Consider the following 15,334-nt stretch of genomic DNA (forward strand, 5'->3'; position numbering starts at 1 on the left):
AGTTGCTGTTTCAGCGATGTTTAAAATCTTTAAATCCCCTGGTATGTTGTTCATGAATGGCAGCATGGCAAGTCGAATTTTCATTCACGGTGCGTGGGACAAGGGACAACCACGAGAGTGATCCTGCTGTCATACGAAATCACATCCCACAACATAACTTCAGGTGTAGGGCCGGTGCGTCTAGCATGTGAACAGGTTGGTTGCACAACCCTAACTGGGTTCCCGCTAACCAACACACGGCCATGGCTGGTACAGACCCAGAAAGATTACATCATAAAACACAACAGACCTCCACCCCGCCCTTGAATGAGCTTTCACTGAAGTCACAATTGGCGGTGGTTTGGTGCCAGTGGAATGCACGTTACAGGGCGCCTGGCTAGGAGCTGTTCTTGAAGTAACCTATTCGTAATATGTTTCCTTCAATTTACGTCTATGGTCACAATCTTTTTTGTTTGATTACCGGTTTCGGTCTTTAATGACCATCATCAGATCTGTTTCATAAAAACAGCCACTATGGCTGCAGTACATTAGGACTTTGTTTTTATATGAAACAGATCTGGTGATGGTCACTAAAGACCGAAAGCGGTAATCGAACAAAAAAGATTGTGACCATAGACGTAAATTAAAGGAAACTTATTACATATACGGGTCACTGTTTTTGCCGACGATGTCGCAGCTTGTGATATTCGTAATATCTCGCTGGGTCTACGTGGAGCCAGCTGCTACTCAAACTGTTGCTGCAGATGCAGTACGATGCGCCAGAGCCATACGCCGAACACGATGGTCTTGCCTCTCGGCAGTGTCACGTGGCCGTCCAGAGCCAGGTCCTCTTGCGCCGTGCGTTCTCGTGACACAGCTGCCAGTGGTACAGTGGCTACATTCCTGCCAAATCTTTCTGCAGTACTGCAGAAGGAACACCGAGCTTCTCGTAATCTATTACACGACCAAGCTCAAACACTGTAGGTGATCAAGGCGTCTTCATCAAAGGCGTTCTTGACTACAATCAGCTCACTACGTCCAATCTTAAACTAACGCTCATGGCCGTTACAGCGTTTACTTAAAGCAAACTTTATTTGCATCCTTATAGTGGCCACTCTTATGCGACTGGTTTGAACTCTGAATTGACATCTTTGATATGTAGAAACGCGCCTACAAACTTCCTTTTATGTACTGGTTTCTTCTGTGTTGTTAAGCAGTTTTGGTTGCTTTTGACGATTTATTATCCCGTATGTGTGGTTTACCCTTAAGCTACAGGTGTGGTGGTGTATCTGGTACGTTGAAGAATATAGCAATTACATTCCATAGAGATTTCCTACGTTCCAAATTCACTCATTTGCTCTAAGTGTAGCGAATAAAACTACACTTTTTTGGTTGGATGCACGACGTATTTCTGTAAAATGCCAAGTCTTTCGGAGTTTATTAGCACTGTTTTGATATTAAACAAAAGTGAGATTATTCAGTAAATATCTGGGCACTACAGGAGAATCGTAAATAAACTGTCCTGTAATGTGCTGTTTCACGCTTCCCAGAGAGCTTGGGAAACTAAAGGAAGAGAAATGTGCCTTTCTTAGTTGACGATTTTTATACAGTCCCTATCGTAAAAACTACGTTGCAAATAAATATAAAAGTTAGTATTTTCACTCAGCCGGTATCGTTTTTCGAATTGTCGCTTGCGGGCCGCTTGGTGCGTTGCTATCGCTGTGGGTAAAAAAACAAGACCGAGTGTCGAGACTGTTGCGTTACACTGTGATATTAATGTTTTTAGCCCTGTATCGTTCTTTCCCAATGACGAATAAAATTACTGACGGTTATGTCTGCAGTTTGTGTGTCCAGCAGAAACATACAGCATGAAGTGCAGATGCTCTTCCTTCCCTAGAATGTTTTCTTCCAATATTAGAAAGTCACGTATCATGTTTTCTAGGCCGGTTCGGTTTGATTTGAAAAATTGTGTATATTCACAAGAACATGTGGTGGATTATGTGGGCACGGACGAGTGTGTTTGCCTCGCAAACTGAAAGTCCTTGCTTCGATTCTAGGCACAGATAAGTGCTTATTTAAGACGACCCGTACTGTGGATGTGTCTATTTTCATTAGATTATAATTCATAGACTGCAGTAGACTCGCACTTCAATATCTGTGATCTCATGCTATATAAAGCAAGCCGAATTACAGGGTACTTCATAACAAGTGCTGTGTCGTGCGAACGACACACAACCACGGCAAAAGCACCACACGCGCATAGATACGAGCTTAGTGCCAGTGCCATAGAGACTCGCCACTTGCGCGAGTTCCACCAGCGCCACGGGTGGCGCTGAAGATGAAGATATCGACTTCGCCTCGGCCAACTGCCGGGCAAGCACAACCCGCCAACGACTGGACGATAACGGATAGAAGCCTAGTTGGAAGATAGAAGAGCAGCTCTCGTCCACTTATAGATCATCGCCCAGGGCTGACACACAGGAAATGTCGTTCAGTGAACAGACAGCTGTAAATTGCATTTGCTGTGTACTGTGAAGTTTGTTGTTGTGGTCTTCAGTCCTGAGACTGGTTTGATGCAGCTCTCTATGCTATTCTATCATGCGCAAGCATCATCTCCCAGTACCTACTGCAACCTACATCCTTCTGAATCTGCTTAGTGTATTCATCTCTGTCTCCCTCTACGATTTTTACCCTCCACGCTGCCCTCCAATACTAAATTGGTGATACCTTGATGCCTCAGAATAAGTCCTACCAACCGATCCCTTCTTCTAGTCAAGTTGTGCCACAAATTTCTCTTCTCCCCAATTCTATTCAATACCTCCTCATTAGTTATGTGATCTACCCATCTAATCTTCAGCATTCTTCTCTAGCATCACATTCATTTCTTAACCCCATTCCACATTCACCTACTACGTTTCCTTCTCTTCCTTTTCCTATTATCGGATTCCAGTCACCCATGACTTAAATTTTCGTCTGCCTTCACTATCTGAATAATTTCTTTTACCTCATCATACATTTCATCAATCTCTTCGTCATCTGCGGAGTTAGTTGGCATTTAAACTTGTACTACTGTGGTAGGCCTGGGATTCGTGTATCTTGGCCACAATAATGCGTTCACTATGTTGTTTGTCGTAACTTACCCGCTCTCCTATTTTTTTATTCATTATTAAAACTAATCTTGCATTACCCCTATTTGATTTTGTATTTATAACCCTGTATTCACCTGACCAAAGTCTTGTTCCTCCTGCCAACGAACTTCACTAATTCCCACTATATGTAACTTTAACCTATCCATTTCCCTTATTAAATGTTCCAACCTGTCTGCCCGATTAAGGGATCGGGCATTCCACGCTCCGATCCGTCAAACGACAGTTTTCTTTCTCCTGGTAACGATGTTCAAATGGTTCAAATGGCTCTGAGCACTATGGGACTCAACTGCTGTGGTCATAAGTCCCCTAGAACTTAGGACTACTTAAACCTAACTAACCTAAGGATATCACACACATCCATGCCCGAGGCAGGATTCGAACCTGCGACCGTAGCGGTCGTGCGGTTCCAGACTGTAGCGCCTTTAACCGCTCGGCCACTCCGGCCGGCTAGGTAACGATGTCCTCCTGAGTAGTCCCCGCCCGGAGATCCGAATGGGAGACTATTTTACCTCCGGAATATTTCACCCAAGACGACGTCATCATCATTTCACCATACAGTAAAGATGCATGCCCTCGGGAAAAATTACCTACAATTATTTGCAATAGCCATTGAGAGCCTTTTACTGTGTTATATTACAAGCAGTGTTCCTTATTCATCTGGTCACAAAGATAAGTAAACCTTTTTAACTCATTTGTGTGACTTTGTTACTGACCTGTTGGAGTGTTGTAGAACCTTCGTTCTCCTATCCTGTTACCCAACACTGGGGCACAGCTGTGTAATACTGGTTGGAGGAAATTGTCTTAGCGGTGTACTGCACCAGAAGCTGTTTCACAAATTCACACACTCATCCTATCGTAACAGTGACAATTCCGTCTCCACAGCAGTAGCGACGATGCCTTTAGAAAACTGGTGACGAGGGTATTTGATGTTAGTAAGTCTAAAATTCAGTACGCATCCACAAAACACTGAAGGACCATGAAGAATAACTTGCGCACCTCTTCTTAGTAATAGCAACGAGGGTATTTGTTCTTATCCATTCGTGTACTGAGCGTAGAACGTAACTTCGCAGTGCCATCAGTAATACTTTGCCTTAGTTTGACTAAGTAGGATACAGACTCCAGTGTAACTGTTCCAATAGCTGTATTAAATTGTAACATTAACCTTAATTTTGTCACGTGATGTGTACCTCTGGAATCTCTTCCTATCCCGATCGAGTTCCAATTCAGAATAGTCTTTAACGAGAGAGGAACATGAACTTAACTGCGAAAGCACACGAAGGTTGTGCTTTACGGTGAAGTCAGTTCGCGTGATAGTTGAGATTTCCCTTGAAAGTTACTTGCGACCTCCTCTATACTGGTGTGAGGGGCCTATGGCCGCAGCTAAGTGTGCTTTCTAGAGATGCCAGCAGGCGCCTGAAAGGTCGTCCGCTCATAGCCACATGCTGTGTATCGGGGGCTGTGATCATCCCCTTTTTTACAAAATGCTATTCTAATATTTTGGGCAGGATGTTTATCACTGGCGAATGGCCATGATAATCGAGTCGATCCAACTGCCACCTCCAGTGTCCGCCTGCCGGCCTTTGTTTCTGTCAATTGGTATGTGCCTCTGTAACACAATATTGAAGCCTTTTAACTGTCGATAGCGATCATGTTGCAAACACACGCGCACTGTTTGCAGTATGCGACAATACAGTATGGATCCCTTCAGGAATTCCCATTTGAGTTCGTGAAGCATCTCCACAACACTTGCGTGTTGTTCGAACCTACTGGTAACAAATCTAGCAGCCTGCCTCAACTCCCTCGATGTTTTCCCGTAACTCCACAGATCCCAAACACTAGAGCTGTACTCAAGAACAGATCGAACTACTGTCTTGTATATGGTCTCCCTTACATAAAAACGGCTCTTTCCCAAAATTCTCCCAATAAACCGAAGTCGACCATTCGCCTTCCCTACCGCAGTTCTCACATGCTCTTCCCATCACATATCGCTTTGCAACGTTACGTCATATCGCTTTGCAGCGTTACACCCAGATATTTAAACGACTTGACTGAGTCACGCAGGACAGTAGTAATATTGTATCAAAATATCACAGGTTTGTTCTTCCTACTTATCCGCGTTAACTTACATTTTTCCACATTTAGGGCTAGCTGCCATTCATTATACCAACAGGAAATTCTCTAAATCGTCTTTTGTCTTCCTACAGTCACTCAACTTCGACACCTCATCGCACGCGACGGCATCATCAGCAAACAACCGCAGATTGCTTCCCACGCTGTCCGCCAAATCATTTATGCATATAGATAACAACAAGGGGTCCTATCACACTTCCCTGGGCACCCCTGACTATACCCTTGCCTCCGATTAACACTCACCGTCGAGGAAAACATACTGTGTCCTGTCACTTAACAAGTCTTCGAGTCGAATTCATACCGAATAAAATTCACAGACCTAGCAAGACTAATTTATTAAATAAGATATTAATTAAGATATTAAGCGAAATTAATCATCTGACAGTGAAACAAAAATTAATATAGAATAACACTAGGTCGCCACCAGCGGAAGTCAGACAATATCAAAATGTTAGTCACTAATAAAATGACACTACATTTAAGTTTATAAATTGACAATGGAGTAAAAAAAAGAAAACAGAGCACAAAATCCACGATTACAGTGTTTGAGAACAGGACATCTACATCTACATGCCTACTCTGCAATTCACATTTAAGTGCTTGGCAGAAGGTTCGTCGAACCACAATCATACTATCTCTCTACCATTCCACTCCCGAACAGCGCGCGGGAAAAACGAACACCTAAACCTTTCTGTTCGAGCTCTGATTTCTCTTATTTTATTTTGATGATCATTCCTACCTATGTAGGTTGGGCTCAACAAAATATTTTCGCATTCGGAAGAAAAAGTTGGTGACTGAAATTTCGTAAATAGATCTCGCCGCGACGAAAAACGTCTTTGCTGTAATGACTTCCATCCCAATTCGCGTATCATATCTGCCACACTCTCTCCCCTACTACGTGATAATACAAAACGAGCTGCCCTTTTTTGCACCCTTTCGATGTCCTCCGTCAATCCCACCTGGTAAAGATCCCACACCGCGCAGCAATATTCTAACAGAGGACGAACGAGTGTAGTGTAAGCTGTCTCTTTAGTGGACTTGTTGCATCTTCTAAGTGTCCTGCAATGAAACGCAACCTTTGGCTCGCCTTCCACACAATATTATCTATGTGGTCTTTCCAACTGAAGTTGTTCGTAATTTTAACACCCAGGTACTTAGTTGAATTGACAGCCTTGAGAATTGTACTATTTATCGAGTAATCGAATTCCAACGGATTTCTTTTGGAACTCATGTGGATCACCTCACACTTTTCGTTATTTAGCGTCAACTGCCACCTGCCACACCATACAGCAATCTTTCTAAATCGCTTTGCAACTGATACTGGTCTTCGGATGACCTTACTAGACGGTAAATTACAGCATCATCTGCGAACATGCATTTAGCATCAGTAATTTCGCAGGTATCTCCGCCCATAAAAAACTAAACTAAAACTAATCTCCTCCCGCACAGGCCATGAAAGCCCAACGATTCCGACCAGCCGCCGTGTCATCCTCAGTTCACAGGCGTCACCGGACGCGGACATGGCGGGGCGTGTGGTCAGCACACCGCTCTCCCGGCCGTACGGCGCTTTACGAGACCAGAGCCACTACTTTTCAATCAAGTAGGTCCTCAGTTTGCCTTACAAGGGCTGAATGCACCCCGCTTGCCCAACAGCGCTCGGCAGGCCGGATGGTCACCCACCCACGTGCTAGCCCAGCCCGACAGCGGTTAACTTCGGTGATCTGAAGGGAACAGGTGTTCCCACTGCGGTAAGGCCGTTGACGCCCTTGATAACATGAGTGATTAAACGACCTGTAACCCTCGCAAGAAGAGAGGGAATAAGAAAGCTCCCTCTGCGCTCCTGAACTTGCCCACTAGTAGATACTTGAAAATCCCATGGGGATTTAGACATTCTAATAAAAAGATCCCTCACCAAAATATTCCCCACTTCTGCGTCAATATCTCGAATTGTAATACCATCTTACCACTATTGGATCGCGGGTGTGATGCCCTACGCTGCGGCTGTGAGCGGCGGTGCTCGCAGACTCCGCACTCCGTCGTAGCAGATGCGGATCCGAATACTCAAAACCCGAAGGTCCAAGTCACTCTCCGTCGGGGAATAACACTGCCCAATCCGCGCCACTTTGACTTGCCATATAAACTTTGAGCTGCACCCACGTCTCTGCCTTGCGGCCAATCGCAGGGCAGCAACTTCTGCACGAAGCTGCGGTCGGCTGACCCGATTCCCACATACTATGGCGGTCATTCGTCATGCTCGTAAAATTTTTGGGAACAGGATCGGGAAATTTTAGGGCTCCGGATTCCATGGGTGACTGAGTATTCTCCAAAGTATTCTAGAGACGAGTAAGGCTATCACAACCAAGTGCAAATGTTTTCAAATCGTCTACTGCGCATGCGCAGTTTCATCGTAGTTTCGACCGTCAGAACTGTTTGTGTTTACTCGAAAGCATATTTCGCGTGTTCGTTGTCTGGCCATCCGTAGCGCTAGTTGCCACTTCTGCTCTCTTCATGTTGGTCAAATGTTTCTGAGTCAAATAATTTAACAATGCACCGGGTACATTTAGCACTAAGCGTTTCGAGAATTTATTCTCATTTTCAAGTGAAAATATTTACGTAGATAAGTATTTTGTGTGCTGATTGTATGTGTGTTGTGCCCTCCTGCACTGTACTGTGTCGTCTTTTTGCGGTCAAGATACAGTAATGTGCTGCCTACATTACGCAGAAAAACTAACACTGAAATTTCACAAAGAGTATGATTGATGTTTGCGTGTGTCTGGTTTCCTGCATAATGGAGAAGGCACAGTATCTTATAACCTCAAAAAGATGGCTACAGTGCAAGGCAGGCAACACAACACAACACAACACAAAAATACTAATGTAAATATTTGATCATTACGATGAGAAATTCTCGGAATGCGTCGTGCGAACCATGAAAATAAAAGTAACGTATGCAGTGTTTCATTATCAAATTTATAGAATGAGTGACAGTTGCAACCTTTTCAAAAACATCGATTGTTATGAATGAAATCGAGTCAAACGTTTCTGCTTCCCACTTGTGGCCGGCACTTGTTGGAGAACCAGAAATATAGAATGTTAACTGAAAACTTTATTAATTATTCACGACAAAACACTTTCCTCAGCAACATCCTGTTTTCTTTGACATTATTTGAGTATATGCATATGATGAAAACATTTGTTCAACTTGTCTCATTCATTGTGGTAACAAAAATTCAGTTGCTGATTGCAGATAATTGGTACCAATGTGAATAAACTATGTATAAAACAATGTATAAAATTTATAAAACAATGTATAAAATGACCAAACATTACAAACACCGGAAATTATTCAGTGTGGAGACAAATTATCGTTGTCTAGTTGGCAGGGAGTGGCCGCAATGTTTCCAGTGTTTAAGAGGTGGTATGATGCTTAACTTCACTGGCAAATGTGTAACAGCAAAGCATGCCTATTTCTGACTGTGCCACCTCCCTTGCAAAGTGAGCAAATTAATGTGAGCATGTCATTTATAGCAATGAGTGTAGTATGTGACCCCCAATCACCGGCCCTTGTGATCGGATCCTTATATGGAAGACAGGATATTTTTTTTTATTTATTCATTTAGGAAATGACGTTAACGGAGGGTACTTAGATTCTTTTGCTTGTGGTACACCAGGCTTTATACATGCAACACATTTTAGCAGAAAAATTCCTCAAGGAAATGAAATTACACTACGATGTATTAAATTTTCACAAGGTTGAGACACACAGCTAAACGCAAAAAACTTTGCGCAAGTGCGCGTTGATCGCCGGCCGCGGTGGTCTCGCGGTTCTAGGCGCGCAGTCCGGAACCGTGTGACTGCTACGGTCGCAGGTTCGAATCCTGCCTCAGGCATGGATGTGTGTGATGTCCTTAGGTTAGTTAGGTTTAAGTAGTTCTACGTTCTAGGAGACTGATGACCACAGCAGTTGAGTCCCGTAGTGCTCAGAGCCATTTGAACCATTTTGTGCGTTGATCTCTTTCGAGCAGGTTTACTAAAGTCTCTGGAGCCAGTCAGAAGAATTTCCTCAGATCAGTCTAAGCTAGTTGCAACCGTCCATCGGCCGCCAAGTGGGAGGATACCTGTGTCGAACGTATTCGCGTGGTTGCAACGCTTACAAACGTACCTCGAACGGACCTATTGTTCTGACTGGGGAGTGGTGTCCCGCTGCCTTCCAGCAGTGTGTTTGTCTCCTCTTCGGGTCAGCTGTCACCCACTCCATTATTGCTCTGGCTAACGGGGATGCTTGCCCTCGCCCTGCCCTCCTGCTAGCGTCCAGTATTGTGTGGACCGCGTTCCGCCGAAACTGGGACCACAGGTCCACTTTTGTTTCCGTTCTAAGCGGCTTAGCCGTGGTCAGCTGAGCGCCTGACTCATCAGGAGGTCGCCTGCTGAAAAGATGTTACGAAGGCCCACTTTCTCAGACCTGTGAGAAACGCGAGTTGAGAGGCCCCCCCACACGTAGCTCCGGAAACCGTTACCATTTGCAGAAATATTAGATACAAAAATATGGTAAGGAGAATAGGTTAAAGAAGATCGTTATCAGGATAAAACTAACTACAGCACCCATCGCATCTCGTAACCACTCATGTTTCATGTTCTTACTAAGACTGGAATGCAAGATTGAATTATTCACACGTGATGCGATTCTACGTTGTTTTAAAAATTTGGGTAGATGACCAAGCTGAGCCCGACGCTTCAGATGGTTTCACATTCATCTGAGGAAATCATCTGCAGATGCTACAATTTTCAAACTTAAAATCGTTATGTAAACGTTCTGTCGTAGTTTCGGCTTACCAAACGTGACGTCTTCAAAGCCTGTAATGACGATACTCGTACTTTAATATGAAACGTTTCCGCTATGGCGGTTCTAGGCGCTTCAGTCCGGAACCCCGCTGCTGCTACGGTCCCAGGTTCGAATCCTGCCTCAGACATGGATGTGTGATGTCCTTAGGTTAGTTAGGTTCAAGTAGTTCTAAGTCTAGGGGACTGATGACCTCAGATGTTAAGTCCCATAGTGCTTAGAGCCATTTGAACCATTTAATATGACACGTTGGGCGCAGAAACATGCCTTTGACCACGGCATAATGCTCGTAATACGACGTCATCTCAAACATCTATTTCTGTATCTATATGATTCCTCTGCGAATCACACTTAAATGCCTGGCAGAGCGCTCATCGAAACACCTTCAGACTATTTCTCCACCGTTCCGCTCTCGAACAGCGCGCGGCAAAAACGAGCACTTACATCCTTCCGCGCGAACTCTAATTTCTCTTATTGTATTACAATGATCATTTCTCCCTATGTAGGTTGGAGTCAACAAAATATTTTCGTATTCGGAGGAGAAAGCCGGAATTCGAAATTTCAAGAAAACATCTCCGTGCAACGAAAAATGCCCTTTTTTTAATGGTTGCCACCCATGTTGCATGTCGTATCTGTGACAGTCATCTAGTTGGCGATAATACGAAACGACCTGCCCTTCTTTGAACTTTTTGATATCCTCCGTCAATCCTAGATGACGAGGATGATTTCACACTTCATTATTTGGGGTCAGTTTCCACTTTTCGCAGAACACAAATATTTTGGGTACATCGTTTTGCATTTACAACTGATCTTATGGTGACTTTACTAGACAGTAGATGACAGGATCATCTGCAAACTAAAATGGCTGTTCAGATTGTCTCCTGAAGCATTTATATATATTAGAAAAAGTAGGGAGCCTATAACAGCTCCTTTGGCAGCGCTAGATATCACTTCAGTTTTACTCGATGACTTTCCGTCAAATGCTATGAACTGTGAGCTTTCTGACAAGAAATAGCGAGTCGAGTCGCACAACTGAGATGACTCTCCAAGGCGCGCAACTTGATTAAAAGCCGCCTTTGACGAACGAGACAAATACAAGCAGTGAGAACCTGCATTTTAAGACTGCTAGCAGTTTCGAAAACTCCAGATAAAATGGAGCAGAACAAAGTCGACATGTAGGGCTGAGCAAAGAGTGTGGGGGGTATGGTTGATGGACAAAATCAGGCCTGGAATAGGATTGCTTCTGAGTATATTTATTTAAAAGCAAGTGAGGACGTATTCATCTCAAGGTCTTTCTTAGAGATTCACCCTTCGACGTTTGTGTGTGAAGTGGATCATGTGACTGTGCAACTTTCCAGTAAATAAAAGCTGTGTGTCGGACAAGGACTCTAACGAGGAGCCTTGCTTTAAGTAGACAATGTTCTAACTAACTGAGCTATCCAGGTACGACTCCGCGACCCGCCGTCACAGCTTTACATCCGCCACTGACTCATCTACTTTTCAAACTTTACAGAAGTTCCCCTACAACAGTGGCGGGATTGATACCTCACTCCTGGACGAAAGGGTACGGCTGAAAAACGGCTTAGCCACAGCCTCAGGGATTGTTTCTAGAACGGAACACACACACTACAGGTGAGTGTGCGATGTTTTTGAAACTTTCTAACTTAAGTGCAGTAGATCAGGCGTCGCGAGCCGTGCCTGGATAGCCCACTGGGGAAGAACGTTACCCCTGAAAATCGAGCTTCCGTGCTCGATTCCTGGACCAAACAATAATTTTATACCTGAAAATAAGTTTCAGAACAGGTCTCACTTCGTTGCAGAGTGGAACTTCCATTATGGCAAAAGTCACGTTTACGAGGAAACATCGACGCAGCTTCCAAACGGAACGCGAATTTAAATAACTTTCAAGGCTATTTGCTTCTACTCAGTACGCTGCACTGAAACCTCGGAGACTACATTTTTCGAGTGAAACTACTTTTATATTTCATTTATTTTTTTATCATTTTGCGCTAATAGCTAACTGACACCAATATTAATATTAATGATGCACTTACTGCTCGCCTTGCTTATGCCAGGCGATCGGTGGGATATTTATACGATTGCCAGTTTCAGATACTGCCTCTAACGTTACACAAGACAACTAGACCTCTTACATAACTCAGCTACCTGATGTTAAAACGAACGAAACTGGTAGTGACGCAATAAACATGTATCAGTAGAGCAGTTGTGATTCTCATTAGTCATTAAAACTTTTCAGGACAGAAAAAGTCATTATCGGTCGTAATGTCATCTGTCTTTCTTACTGCACTCAATACCGATTGCATCATCTTCCTCACTTCACATGTGGCTTTATTTTCTACCACGTGATCTTTGTACATGTTATCTCCCAAATCAGTTTGGCTGTCATATCTCTGGTTCCTCTTGGTGTTGCATTTTGGATGGCCAGCAGTGCAATTGAAACGACACGTATTCCAATTTAATTCAGGCATAAACAAGCATTAGTCGGACCAATGGTTGCATATGCCGGAGTTACATTGGAATATGTATCCTTACAATTACGTTTTGTCTACATGACTACTTTCTACATGACTGCTTACAACGCTCTGATGATAGCTGCAGTGTTAGTTGAAAGTTAATAAATGAATAAAAATAATTATTCATTCGTAAAGAGAAACAATGGCCAACAAGTAATTATACCAACACTTTTCGTCTTTTTAAATATGTTGTTCAGCTGACACGTTCCAAATAAATGTTTATCGTGGAAATGGAAAGTGGAAATGTCTAACGTTTTATGCCATATTTTCACAAAACGCATTTTCAGTGCTGTTGTGTTCTCGGTATTCAATTGCATGTCTCAAACTTGTTCCAACCGAAGCATTGAGAAAATGTTACAAACATTCATAAAGGTAAAAGAAAAATAAGCAAGGCCTTTGTTCCGCAAGATTTACACAAGATTGTCGAGTTAGCTAACGCTACGAAATCATTCCATGTAATTCCAGTCCACCCAGCTGCTGCTCAAAGACTTGTCAATGCTGGTACGTAACATGTCCAAGTGCAGTATGAGCAAAGTGTCTCACACTCATCCGTCTCAAGTAGTAATTAAAAACAGTAACAGAAGAAAAGTGTCAAATCTTCAAAAGAGAAATGATCACAGCTGATGTTTGCCAAATCGTACTTAATCGGAAAGACTAACCTTAGTTATCGACGGAAAGACTGGTTGATGACATTGCGATTTGCAACATATGATTCAGAGTCAACAAAACAAGTCAGTACTGAGAGGTTCTTTTTCTTGAATTTAATTTTGAATTTTAATTTTGTTGTTCTCTTGGTAAAATTAAAAGACATAGTAAATGTTTACTGTTGACTACTACAGTTCTACTGGTTACAACATTACTGCCGTATTCTGTAAATGTGTTATCACAAATAAAGCTTACTGAGTCGCTATTAATGGCTCTTGGTTACCTTGCGATAGGAATATGGATGTACTCAACGACTGTGATACGACTTTCAAAATGATGGAGATCGGCAATCAGTCGTCCTTTCCTTTCAGGTTTTATTAAGCAATTCTAGATTTCGGCTAGTGCCAAGCCGATATCAATGCACTATTTCATTGTCTCAGAGCATGTCCTAGTACGAACTGTGACAGAATCCCGAGCAACAGTGGTATGACGAACAAGGAAATCCACTGAAACTATGGAATAGTGCGTTGATAGTGGATAGGCAGTAGCCGAAATCTAGATTTACTTAATATAGCCTGAAAGAAAAGGTCGACCGATCGCTGTGCTCGATCATTTTGAAAAACTTTGCTATGATTGCTTAGAATCAGTGAGCTCTCGGGTATGGCTTATACAACGTTCTTGATACATTATTTGTTTTCAATTTTGTCTCCGCCATTTTTGCAGTGATAAGTAGTATAATTCTGTGACATGATAATACCTCAATTTTTGGGGATGGAAGTAAGTTGTGTACAAAAAGAAATACTTTTTTATTCAATTGAATGGAAAACAGTCCTCAGTCACTATTTGTAACGGATTAACCGGGTTTCAACACTGCTAGAAGTGTCTTCCTCAGAATTTAAATCAAAGAACGGTCTATATTCTATAACGTTCTTTGATTTAAATTCTGAGAAAGACACTCCTAGCAGTGTTGAAACCCGGTTAATTCGTTGAAAGTAGTGACCGAGGGCTGTTTTTCTTTCAATTGTAACTATTCACGGTCTCTGAACGTGCAGGCATGTACAAGATGTTGCATTTTTTTTTTTCTTTCTCCTGACGAATGTGAATTCTGGCACTTAGAATGTTTGACAACCTAACTGTCCATACGATCAAAGGAACATGTAACTAATTTAAATCGGTTATTAGCCCCAGGCTGTCGGCCCCGATAGCTGAGTGGACAGTGCGACAGGCTGTCGTGCCAGGCGTCCCGGGTTCGATTCCCGGCTGGGTCGGAGATTTTCTCCGCTCGGGAACAGTGTGTTTGTGTTGTCTTCAAAGAGGTGGTGACAGGAAGAGCATCCGGTCCCTCTTAAATCAACCATGCCAAATCCGGCCTTACCCGTGCCGACCCTGCGACAATGGTGGACAAAGGCACAAGAAAAAAGATTAGCCCCAGGCTGCAAGGTAGGCGTCAGCCACAGCCGACAGTCAGTCTATATGAACCGAGCCAGACTGGCGTAACTAGTCGTGATTTGGGATGCAACCCGTCCGGGGGGAGTCCCGCTTTGCGCCAACGAGGCGTAATGTTGCGCAACGTTCCAGAAACTTGTAGGCGTTGCTCACACAGAACTTACCAGCCATCCCGTGTGACGCCCGGCGAGACGAAACGGGGAGGTCGGCGGAAGTGTCGGCCGTTTGGCTGTCTGCAGAGCGGGGGGTCGCGCCGTCCAGACGACACCAGCGGCGCAGCGAAACTGAGCGCCCGGAGCGAGGACGCGCGACTGCGGTGCGGCCACTGTGTGACGTCGCAGCGCGCCCGCTGACGAAACAGCTGAGGCGCACATGGCGGACAGCGGCAAGTGGCCGCCAGGGGGCGAAGCGGGGCCGTGGCCTGCTTCGCGAGGCTCGCACAATTAGTACAGCACAGGTCTGCTGCACCTCACAGGCTGCAGCGATACTTTTTTTGAGTCATCAGTCTTCTGACTGGTTTGATGCAGCCCGCCTCGAATAACTCTTCTGCGCCAACCGTTATTCATCTTAGAGTAGCACTTGCAACTTACGTGCTCAACTATTTGCTGGAT

General features: G+C 43.8%; 1 protein-coding gene across 1 annotated transcript in view; it reads right to left on the minus strand.

Moving 5' to 3' along the window:
• The window catches only part of LOC126234948 (uncharacterized), a 145,429-nt gene extending 130,332 nt beyond the window's left edge, over positions 1-15,097 (minus strand). Inside the window, exon 1 of the mRNA XM_049943687.1 lies at positions 14,888-15,097. Coding sequence (XP_049799644.1) covers positions 14,888-15,097 — 210 coding nt within the window. The remainder of the gene's footprint in view (positions 1-14,887) is intronic.
• Between the last annotated feature and the right edge of the window lie 237 nt (positions 15,098-15,334).

This window comes from Schistocerca nitens, chromosome 2, assembly GCF_023898315.1.
Source record: "Schistocerca nitens isolate TAMUIC-IGC-003100 chromosome 2, iqSchNite1.1, whole genome shotgun sequence".
Lineage (NCBI taxonomy): Eukaryota > Metazoa > Arthropoda > Insecta > Orthoptera > Acrididae > Schistocerca > Schistocerca nitens.